Genomic DNA, 12,173 nt, shown 5'->3' with positions numbered 1-12,173 from the left:
ATAGAAATTCCCCTTCAATGTCCCTGGATGGATCTTCTATTCTTTTATGGAACCACATTGGTCATTAAAAAAAAAAGAAAGGGAAGAGAGACAAATGGCAGACTATTCTATTTGATCTGTTTTAAATCATTATTAAAGGAAAAACAAAGAAAGTAGGAAAATTGGAATATTTTCTCCATTTTAAAGGAAGACACGATCAATATAGGGCTCTTATCTGTGTACGAATTCTTAAAGAATTATATTTTCAAAATACAAGTAAAAGCATGGAAAGGGAAGAGATGTTTATTTATCGGATATGTTTACATTATCTTTGGATGCCAGACTACCCGTTTCAAATTTATTTATGGTCACTGACTCACTGTCAGTTGTAGTGGTGCTTCTACTACCAATCCCATCTCCAAATTATATTGTTAAATTGATCAGGAAGAGCAAACCAAAGTGGAAATACTTAAATTATTCTCCCTCTCTCTATATATATAAAGTGCAATACTTAATTAGTTATGATTCAACCCTCCATTATTAATTTAAAACACATGATAAAAGCAACCCATATGTCTATTAGTACCTGTTTGGTAGTAGTTGGATTAGGAAAAGTATTACCATAATTGTGAAGGTAATAGTCATAATTTATACTGATAAACCATGACTTAGCAGTTGACCTGAAAAAGATCACAACAGTTATGGGAATGGCAAAAAGGGATTTTGTAAAAAGAAAAGAAGAAGATAAAGTAGTAATGAAAAGATATGCAGCAAAAAAGGAACAATAGATGGTGATAATCAACTGAAAAATATATAAGGAAAAAAAAGGCGGTTTTATAATTAGAGTTACTATTTATTATTATTATTATTCTAACTAATTAGGAGGCAAAACCATGTAAATAAGAGCTCATATTGTCACTGCCTATTGCAGACAAGATAATGAAGGAAACGAATGATTGGTTTAAAAGTTTGCCTAAGTTGAAGAGGATAATGTAGTATGCATGTGTCTCTCTAACTAACGATAACAAACAAAACATTCACATCTCATCACACGTTAGAAATTGCGTCATGGGCTTCGAGGCATATGGTGTCTGTTATATATTTCTGTCTGCATTTAGCTGATCAGGGGATGAACAATTTGGTACCTGTATGTATGTATGTATTCACTAATCTAATCAGAGATTTTCTTTTTCTTTTTTTCTTAATAAAAATTTCGGATTATGTTTAGGAAGTGGAGAAGCAGTTGTGAATTGTTTTTGAATTTTTATTCATAAAATGTAATTTATTTAAGAAAGCTGTAAGTAAGAAATAAAAGAAAGAATGGAAACGGACATGCTCGCAAGCCCATATTTTTTTTAACGTGAAGATATAATGGGCCAAAGCCCAATTTCCTTAAGATCCTCATTGCTTATTGCCCTCTTCTTCTTATCCGAAATATCTCAATTCTCAAGCACAGAGTTAAGCAGCAGCACCCAAATCGATAGGCAAACATCAAATGCGGAAAAGCTATATCTGCTCAGATTGCATTGAGTTGAGCAATGCCTCCACTCTGCAGCAATCCACTAAACACCTATTCTCCTTTACTTAAACCTCGATTTCATCTCCACTATCCTATTCTCCATTTCTCACACCAGTTTCGGAACAGCAGCAGCAAGAAGCTTTCTCTTACTTGCAAACCCTCACTCCCTAATCGATGCCTTGTCATCAACGCGTCGTCCGCTTCAACATCCGAAATCGACATGGTTCCTAACAGACAAGGAGTCTACACTTCCAAAAAAAGCAAAGTCGTTGTCTTATGGGACCTTGATAACAAGCCTCCTCGTGGCCCTCCCTATCTGGCTGCTTTAGCACTCAAAAACCTTGCTCAGAAATTCGGTGAAATTATCGAAATGTCTGCTTATGCTAATCGCCACGCTTTTATTCACCTCCCGAATTGGGTGTTACAAGAACGGAGGGAAAGGAAACAGTTAGATATTCTCGAAAGAAAAGGACTTGTCAACCAAACAGATCCCTACATTTGCGGAGTATGCGGCCGTAAGTGTAAGACTAATATGGAGTTAAAGAAACATTTTAAGCAGTTACACGAGCGTGAGAGGCAAAAGAAACTGAATAGAATGAGGTCATTGAAAGGGAAAAAACGGCAACGTTTTAAAGAAAGGTTTATTTCTGGGAATCACAAGTACAATGAGGAAGCAAAAAAATTGTTAACTCCAAAAGTTGGGTATGGGTTAGCACAAGAATTGAAGAGGGCTGGCGTTTATGTGAAGACTGTACAGGATAAACCACAAGCAGCTGATTGGGCTTTGAAAAGGCAAATTGAGCATTCAATGAGTAGAGGGGTTGATTGGTTGTTTTTGATATCGGATGATTCCGACTTTTCAGATATTTTGAGGAGGGCTAGAGAGGCTAATTTGGGGACTGTGGTGGTTGGTGATAGAGATAGAGCATTAGGGAGACATGCGGATTTGTGGGTGCCTTGGATTGGGGTTGAGAATGGGGAGGTTACTGAGAACGATTTGGTGTTGAAGAGTAGGATTGAAAGCGAGAATTTTGATGGAAAAGATGGGTTCTTTTCTATTACGCATTTTGATGGGGAAATCGGTGGTGTTGTAGAGGGTGACATGGATGGTGTGATTGAGGAACTTGCTGGAGTTAGTTCTGAGTGGGATAGTGCGAGGGTTTCAGTGTTTTCTGAAGGAGAAGAGGAAAAAGAGGATTATTTCTTGTCGGATAGCGAGGATGAGGGAATTGAAGAGGAAGACGACTACTTTTTTATCTAGTATAACAGTCGAAACATTTCATTGTTTTGTGGATCTGGTAGTAGTAGCAGTAGAATGGCTGTTAAAAGAAAGTCATGAAATGTGTGAGCAAAATTATAATCTTGGTTGACTGCATTCAGGTCCAAATCATACTTCCTTCTTGATTAAACTCCATTCGTCATTTGTACATTGAAGGTTGGTTCTATTGCCGTTCAATTTTGCAAAACGGTAATGTGTATGTGTTTTTTAGCACTTTCTTTTTATGTTCCTTTCTTATTAGTTTTTTAGTTAATGTTGATACTTGATATAGAGTTGACAAGTGGTACAGGATTTTAATCACATAGCTAGTCTACTGAACAATAATCATAACAGTGAACTCAGTTGTCTTTTTGTTTGCTTCAGGCTTATATTGCGGCATTTCAAGCAAAATGTTAATTTCAGCAACCTTTCTGATGTATTCTTTCTTAACTTAGTCATATAGTTACCAGTATACATATTAGCATAATTAGTTTATTCTTAATTACTTGAAAACTAAATTAGACATTCTGGCTACCTGTGGTTAGGCCGTGGTAATATGGATAAATAACTAGAATATTTTGCGACAATGCTCAGTTGGTTATTCTTGAAGCCTGAAGAAGGGAAGAAGTGAAATTGAAGAATTGGTATAAATTCCCCTTGTTTGGACATTTGACAGGATAGGGAATGGAAAGGCTAAAATGGCACATTGGTTTCTGGATGAACTATTGCTGATCTGTTTTTAGGTCATACAGCTAGAGCATGGCCAAGCCTCCATAATGAAAGGGGATGTAATATCTAACATGATTTTATCATGAGAAATGCAGCCATAGTAATATACCATTAAGGAGGGATGATATATGGTTAAATGTGGCATGTACCCTCTTTCTAGATATGGGTTTGCCTGTAATAAAAAAGGAAACCTAAAAGAAGGATGACTATGCAAGAAACGACATGATTGTCTCTTATTGCTTTCAACAAAGCTGAACTGGCTTTCTCAGAGCTGAGGTTTGAACAGAAGAAAAGGATCATGGAATTTGATTGTGAGTGAAAACATGTTTGACCAGATATTGCTTAGCGACAGAATGAATTTATGAATGAAGGCTCATCTTCTCTTGTGAAGGATATGCTGAACTTTTGCCTTATGGGGAGGGAAAAGTTCATCAGAATGTGGTTTAATGAATTATTATGTAAGCATGACTATATGCCTTAAAAACTTGTTAGTAGTTTACTGGTACATAAATAAGGTAAAAGCTGAAATATGGATGATGAGATTATTTAATTTAGCAAACTTTGGCTATAATAAATTTTGAGATCACAATTAGTTTCCCTTCATTTTATTTTCTTAAAAGAGAATTTATGATTTATGTAATTACTGTGCTTTTTACATATCCTCTTACTGATTATTCTACTTCAAAACCACTATGATTATATATCTGTTGAGTTGGTTAAATTTGTTTCATAACTTTCACTGTATGCTGCCAAAGTCTTCATGGATAACTTCCTAATGATGGTAAAAATTGCAAATGCAATTGACTTGTCATCCTTGATGAGATCACAGCAAGTGGAGGCCTGGGAAAGAGAAGTGCTAGCTAGTATCATGAATGTTCAGGTACTTCATAACTTCCCATCATATAATGTTTATCTTTCTTGCACCATCAAGTTTATAATGTCAGAGTGGACGATGGTTTCTTTTCCCTTTTCATTTTATAGCAATTCCAGTAATAGTTGAAATGGACTTCCAATTTTGGTATTGTATTAAGCCATCAAGAGCTTAAGATGATTTTGGAATCATTTCAAGCGTTTAGGGCCAGTAGCTCCTAAGAGATAGGAGTCTAATTGTTCCCCTTTGGCAGAGAAGGAAAAGTGAATTAATTTGTTTTTTTTTATTAGATTACTTGATTCGGATCGATGGGGCTCAAACCTGCTATATTGAATGAATTTTAAATGCTTTCAGATCAATTATTAATTTTTAAAAATGCTCCATGAGTGCCTTTAAAGATTGCATACAAAGTTTGTCCTGTGCTGTAGTTTTCAGTTCAGTTAGAGCATACCTTAATTGTTGTGTGTACTGAATGTCGCAGTTTGTGGTCCCTTGTATTATTTTCCATATTAATAACAATGTAAAAATGGCGGTTGCTGTATTTCTCATTTACCATCCGAAGTTCTGGTTCTGGAGAACATGAAGAATTTGAATCCAACAGGATTGATGAACTTTATTACGCATGTTGCGAGGAAATATCAATATTTTGACCAACTGAAATAACTTATTGATCTTTTGAATTAAGGTAATATTCTTTTCTTCAAATTAATCTCTGAAGTTTTATGGTACTTATGTTTTGTAAGAAGAAATTAAAGTGTACTTTTGGAATAGGATACCTTTTCGTTTAGTCGGCAAATGTCCTAGCTTTCTTTCATGTTTGAGAATACAATAAAAAAAGATAAATGTTTAATTTGTTATCATTATTAATACAATAAATAAATAAAATAATCTTAGTATAAATGATAAATTATTATTTTACTTATTTAATCATTTTTACTTATGGTAATAAAAAATTCATTCTCTAAGCGGCACGAGGGAATGAGTGATGGAGAAATTCAAAGTGATTTTGAAAAAGACAAACATCAAAAATAGGAAATTACCTGCAGACATTATAGTTCCTATTTCCATTCAATTCTTTTACAAAGCAAACAACCACTTGTAAGTAATATGTATATGAAGCGATTTATACTTGAATAATTAAAGAGTAATGTGAATTTTAAACTAATAATATATATAATTTTAAAATTGTAAGATTATTTGATATGTATCTCTCTTCTTACAGTAAAGATGTAATAAATAAAGATCGATGATTTTTGTATTAAGTTCATGACCTTTGTACAACTTAGGTCCTTATCAGTCTCCAGGGCAGTAGAATTTAAGAGCATTAAGTGGTTAAGCCTTTTTCTAGGAGACATGGAGTGGTTCGTTGAACTTGCCCTAGTGACCGTCCAATGGCGCGAAGGAGCAGACAGAATGGTGCAAGGGGAGCATGCAGGCCTTTTTGATCCTATTCCTATAGTTGCTTGCATCGCTGGGTGACCATCATCTCTCTATTTTGCAGAGATTCATTTTCCACCCTTTTCGGGAAATCATCCGGAGGGCGTACTTTTACATGTGCAAAATGTAATGGGATATAGGTTGTGCCGACTGAATCTCCTAGTTTAGTTGGCCCAAAAATTAGGCCACCTCCCTCCTTCTTCCACATTAAAATTTAATTCTACATTTTCAAAGTCTTACAAGCAACATGTTAGGCGGTTTGTTATTAACGCCGTGTTAGAATTGTCAATCAAAACATGCACAAGTATTTAAACAAACGGATAATGTGAAGCAAATGATATTTCTAATGTAGAGGGATTTTGCAAATGTTATCTGACCCATAATTCTTTTATTTTGCTCAGAAATAAAATTTGAAAGCTACCATCATTATTTCCAATAAACTTTCAATTTTTTAAACTGAATATTATTAATGCAATTTTATTTTGCTCAGAAATGAATGTTAAATTATTAAAAAGGATTCCCCTTCCAAATTCTAATTGTAGTTGAGGCCGGAAAGAGTGAAAAAGTAGGTGGTTCCATTATAAATTATAATTATACAAGTATAAATAAGGTCTAAAGCGGCTGATTTCACCCTCAATATTTTGTCAACTAGGTCGGTGAGTTTTATATTAGACTTAGTGTTCATCCTTTAATAAAGTTTTACTATAGACTTATTAATAATAAAAAGCTTTATGATATTTATCGCCTAACCATTATACACCATACAAATCATCAAGATTTAGACCATGATTAATGCACTAACAATAAAAGAAGTGTAAAAGAAACTCGATGATGATGGTGGATAATTGAATAAGGAAACAATGGAGAAATTTGAACATTAAAAACTTCATTCGTCGTGTAAATTTGCAGATGGTGATGACGTCTCTATGGTAAGTCGCTCTCACGCCCCAATACGTCCATATACCACCGACTCCGACTCAGACTCACTCGCTGCTGCCTCTGTAACATCCATTTGTTCACAATCCAAACTCATCATGAATAGGGGGCGCTAGTCTTGACCTACACACATCATCAACTTATTACCAATAATAAAAACAATAATTTTTCTCTGCCCTTTCGAAACCCACGCATTTAATCTGCATTGCGTTTTTATTATAGGCTTCAATTAAATGATAAAATAACTAATTACTGCTATATTCTTATATAAGATTAATAGAGGATGAAATGAAACTCGAATTTGTTTCTTTATCTATTCCAAATTCTGAAAAGAAAAAATCAACTATTGATACTAATTTACTTATTAATTATTAATATGCACGCGCACACATGTTTAATTGTGTATGTAACTATTAAATCATGTCAAAATTGGCATTAACTTATAAAAAAGTAGGAAGATAAAAGAAAAATTAAGGAAAATCATCATTATCATCCAAACAAAATTCATTACTAAATTATTTTAGCTATAGACAAAGGAAATGGAAAAGCCAAAGACGCCAACACATGGGTGTTTTTGCGTGCTAGAGGCGTAACCATCCACATCGGCAGTCCCTTGCCCACAAGCCGCTACGTGGATTTCCCTTCCTCGTTTCTCTTTTTCCTTTCATTTTTCAACTCCAAAACGCCCTTTTGGACTCCCCGGGCGAAAGCTATTGAAATTACATCCTCATGTTTACACTACCAAGTCTCAAGTTTTAATTGTTTTTTCTATTATCACAATAGAAAATTAGATATATGTCAGTCTTTAGCAAGACATTTTTTTTTTTCTTTTTTGAACTGTCTTTTAGTGCCACAATATGTACGAACTATCAGAAGGAGACCACCTATTTGATAAGATTATACTTAGATGCCATTTATTCTTCACTATTTGAAGATAAAATATTATTCAACGAAGAATCTATTCCAATTTTATTTTTACTAAATAATCACGTTCATCCCCATCAGATAAAAGATAAAATATAAATCACAAGGCTAAAAAATAATAACTATTTCATTAAACCCTCTAACTTCACACGCTTAGCAGTTCATCAATGATAGCAAATGATTGATAATAAAATTGAAACATTGATCAAGAACATATAGAAAACTTACATTTTCGTTGGGGTGCCTGGCCACATAATAAATAAATAAGTAAATACTTAGCTCTATGTCCATGTTATATATGTACGCAGCGAGAAAGATGTATGTATATATATATATATATATATATATATATATATATAGATAGAGAGAGAGAGAGAGAGAAAAGAAAGATAGAAATGATCGATGGTGTGTGTCGGCCAAAATTGGATTTATCTTAAAGGAAGATCAACGTGGCGGCCGTGCCCAGACGACAGACTAGCAGCCAAGTAGGAAGCTCTTATGTCCTACCTCCTCTTTCTTTTCTTTGTTTCTTTCTTTCCATCTCCCTCTCTTTTTGTGATATATATAAGCAAACCATAGCGTCTAAGGCAACCGTTTTAGCTCTCTAAGCTTCAAACATCACCACCACCACCCACAGAATCTCTCTCCTCTTTTATTATACTAAGTAGTCCTTTTTTATCTTTATTATTATTATTAATTTATGAATTGAACTCTTCAAGAAATCATGGAGGAATCGTCAGGAGAGTATTGTTCAAGCTCGAGCTCAACCTCTCCAACTACTACTGCTACTACTGCTACTGAGAAGCGTAAACAAAGGCAACAGCAACAAGACAAGCCTTATAGAGGAATAAGGATGAGAAAGTGGGGGAAGTGGGTTGCTGAGATTAGAGAACCCAACAAGCGTTCGAGAATTTGGCTTGGTTCTTATTCAACCCCTATAGCTGCTGCTCGTGCTTATGACACCGCAGTTTTCTACCTTAGAGGTCCTTCTGCTAGGCTTAATTTTCCTGATTTGATATACCAGGAAGACGGTCTGGGTGATATGTCTGCTGCTTCTATACGCAAGAAAGCTACTGAAGTTGGAGCCCAAGTCGATGCCCTTCAACAAACCACAAATCTCCATCATCACCACTCGTCAGAAAAGAAACTAGTTTCTTCCGAGAAACCTGACTTGAATCAGTATCCAAACCCTGAAAATTCTGATGATGAGTAGAAGATATGATCTCTTGATTAATTAATTAATTAATTATGACTCTTATGTAATCATTTTAAATTTTTGGCTTTGGTTTCTTTAATCTTTTTTCTTGGGTTATAATAGCCACCTCCTTCTCTATGTGCATGCCTCAGAAAAGTTCGTCAGACACGCAAATGAAAAAGAGGATATTATAAGAAATAGATTGATGAGAAGGATTCTGCTTCATAAGAAGAGAGTGAAGAAATTGGCTCTTCTTACTTTATCTCATCTGGTCAGTTTGTAACATTAAAAAGTAGTTAGATAAAAGGATGCCAAATAGTTAAGTTTTAGTTTAGTTAGTTAACCTATCAAGTTAAATTTGATTCTGTGTTTTGTCTTTTAGTAGCGGTAACATGTTGCTATGTATGTCCTTGATTTTCTTGAAGTTGGGTTCCAATAATATGACTTGGAAAATTAGTTGATAATGGAGAGGGAGGAAGAGGAAGAAGATGAAAATTATGGCCATGGAATTTAACTTAAAAAGGAATTAATATGATGAAACAAGCAACTATGGCCTACGCTTTACATGGATCTGTCTTTTTTATATGCATACATATATAAGCTTTGCACAAAGAAAAAACGAAGTAGATAAGAAGATAAGGAAGAGATGATCAGTTGGAGTTGGGCACCGAGAAGTGGCAACTTGTGACATGCCTGTGGACACCACAAAACACAAATGAAATGAAATATATGCGAGAGAGATGGCAGAAGTGGTCCTCAATCAGGGAGGTTGTCACCCTCATGAGAAGGTGGAAAGCTTACGAAAGGCCGTTCGGTGGAAGTTAATGGGCGATGAAAGGTGGGCGGTGAGTGGGTTTTTTAAACTTTTTTTTTCTGATTCGTTAAATGTTTGTTAATTAAGCCGACTCTATCTAGGGCTAATTAGGACATCAGTATTCACTTGCCTTTGGTTGTCTACAATTTTGGAATAACCGGTTAAATATTCTCATTAATGGAATTGGACAAAGAAAATGAATTTCAGACCGTTCAAGCTTACATAAAAGAAACTTTTCAGATTAAAAGTAATTCTGAGTTGAGGTGTTATTGTTTTATAACTACTTGTTCATTTTTGAAAATTTAATATCCAATCGTAACAGTTAATTTCAAATATTTTAGTAAATAAAATTACTGAAATATGGCCTATCATGTTTTTCCAAAATATGAGAAAATAAAAGAAAAAGAAATTGATACAAGTAATGTAATTTTAATGAAATTATAAGTCAATTAGTATTGCTGTCAAATATTCATATATAGTTAACTTATCAAAAAGAAAAACAATTATTTATATAGTTAAAGGGAGTTTCAGCTTTACTTATGATCTGTATGGGGACCATTTTATGCAACTTCTTGTCTGAGTGTTCTTTTTTTAATTTTTTGTGGTGAAGGGAGTTGTTTATGTTTGGAGTGTTGCTTGTAGATATGTTCTGTGCAACAAAATCTGTGGCTGCTTAACTGTTCTCCAATGAAATTGCTTTTCTTTGCAGAAAACTAGGGCTACTTAAGCAATGATCTCATGCATGATTGGTCCTTAGTTAATATAATTTAGTAGAGTAGTAGTAGTGGTGATGCCTTCATTATTCTTATTATTTGTAAGTTTAATAATTTTGGTCGGTTGCAAATAAAATACCCATCTCAAAATCACTTCCGAAATTAATTTATTTTCCTAAACTTATGTCAAGCATATGGAGAAGTTGAAATTGATTTGATTTAAATATTTTTTTTTCCATCCAAGGATCATGAAGTTTTGAGTGGCCAACCAGGCAACGTGGAAGAAGGGCCTTTTGGAGACTTGACCGTGATATTTTTACTCTAGCATGATTGGACAATTAAGCTCATCTTATTCAGATTTTGTGATGTCTTATTTAAGAAAAGTTTTCATTAATGATGATTATAGACATGAATCGCCCCCCCGAAGTTTGTGGTCAGATGGTCCAAATATCTCTTATTCAAACATGTTTAGCCACTTACTTCTCCAAGGTGTATTCTATTGCCATGTGTACACCATCATTCACATAAAATATCATACTCTCCTTTTCTATTTGTTTTTAAATCTTCCAATCTTTATTGTAAATCACACATATAAAAGAGAAAAAGATAAGACTTGTTCTACTTCAATAATCCAATATCAATTATCAGGTTGTTCTCTTTTCTAAACTTCAATAATTTAATTACACTGAATAATATACAATAATTATTAATATTCTTATTCCTTTTTCTTTATTTTACCTTTTAATATATAAATCCATCTCCCTTCCTAGCTTAAATTTTTTGGTTTTAAATTTAAACCTTTTAATCTTCAAATGTTTTACATTTTATCCTATAATTTCTTATTATTTTAACCTGTAATGTCTATGTTTTAATATTTTCTTTTCTATAGCCACTAAATTGTTCATTTTTTTTTTAATTTGTAAATTCTTCATATTTTTTGCTTGAACCCTAAATAATTTCTCTCAGTATCATTATGAAATTCTACTTAGACCCCCTTCCCAACTAAAATTCAGACTCCATCACATGTATATTCTCTTACTCGTACTGTATAATTAAGGTCGTAGGCAAACATAACTTCTAGTAAGGACATAAAAGAACTGGAATTTATTTTCCATAAAAAGATGCTGCGAATTTTAACGGACTGTGTTTCATTTTTCCCATTCTATTCAGATAAGATCATTTGACGGCCAAGGCATCTCTTCTCTTCAAAAGGAAAAGAAAAGATTTGATGATAAAGCCCACAAAAAAATAACCAGGTTGTCAGCCTGGTACAAAGCCAACGAATAAGGACGGTAACTCCATCCACCCAAATTCCACAGCAATGGAATCTCAGACAAAAGCAGAAGGTAGCTGGTGCATCTCCACCTACAAAAACTTCATATCTCATTCATATATTTCAAGTGCGTAATTTAAGTTATTCTCCAAATATTCCAAGGGTCATCTTTAAGGAAACACCCACATACTATATTTTGCGGCTTAAACTATCCAACCCTTTTTCTTTTTCTTACATTCCATTATCATTATATTTTATGAGGTGATGTTTTTTTTTTAAAAAAAAAATTGATTTATTAGTGTCTAGATTGTATGAAAATTTTAAAATTCACTGCATCTTTCTGTCAGATATATTTTAGACACCAAATTTCTTTTAAAATTTATTAGTGTCTAGCATTTTAATTTATAGATCTCTTTTGTTTTAATAAAATTTTGATATTACATTACTAATATTGATATTTAAAAAAAATATATATAATACAAACTTTCTTTAGCATTTCTTTCTCTAATTTTTTTTTTAAAATTT

At 33.5% G+C, this 12,173-nt stretch overlaps 2 protein-coding genes across 3 annotated transcripts; both read left to right on the top strand.

The window, feature by feature from the left end:
- The first annotated feature begins 1,365 nt into the window (after nucleotides 1-1,365).
- On the top strand, nucleotides 1,366-4,088 carry LOC8288576. Of its 2 annotated transcripts, none has more exons than XM_002510135.4 (2): nucleotides 1,366-2,966; nucleotides 3,351-4,088. In XM_002510135.4, exon 1 carries the CDS (start codon nucleotides 1,518-1,520, stop codon nucleotides 2,757-2,759), a length of 1,242 nt encoding a protein of 413 aa, XP_002510181.1. In that variant the 5' UTR covers nucleotides 1,366-1,517; the 3' UTR covers nucleotides 2,760-2,966; nucleotides 3,351-4,088. The 2 variants fall into 2 exon arrangements, with proteins under 2 accessions (XP_002510181.1, XP_048227124.1); XM_048371167.1 differs by having other exon boundaries at nucleotides 3,141-4,088.
- A 3,943-nt stretch (nucleotides 4,089-8,031) lies between these two features.
- LOC8288577 (ethylene-responsive transcription factor ERF011) lies at nucleotides 8,032-9,312 on the top strand. Its single transcript, XM_015717291.3, has one exon. It carries the CDS (start codon nucleotides 8,378-8,380, stop codon nucleotides 8,864-8,866), a length of 489 nt encoding a protein of 162 aa, XP_015572777.1. The 5' UTR covers nucleotides 8,032-8,377; the 3' UTR covers nucleotides 8,867-9,312.
- The last annotated feature ends 2,861 nt before the right edge of the window (nucleotides 9,313-12,173 follow it).

This window comes from Ricinus communis, chromosome 2 (genome assembly GCF_019578655.1).
Source record: "Ricinus communis isolate WT05 ecotype wild-type chromosome 2, ASM1957865v1, whole genome shotgun sequence".
Taxonomy (NCBI): Eukaryota; Viridiplantae; Streptophyta; class Magnoliopsida; order Malpighiales; family Euphorbiaceae; genus Ricinus; species Ricinus communis.
Note: the sequence above shows the minus strand (reverse complement) of the source record. Positions and strands in the feature narration are given on the sequence as shown.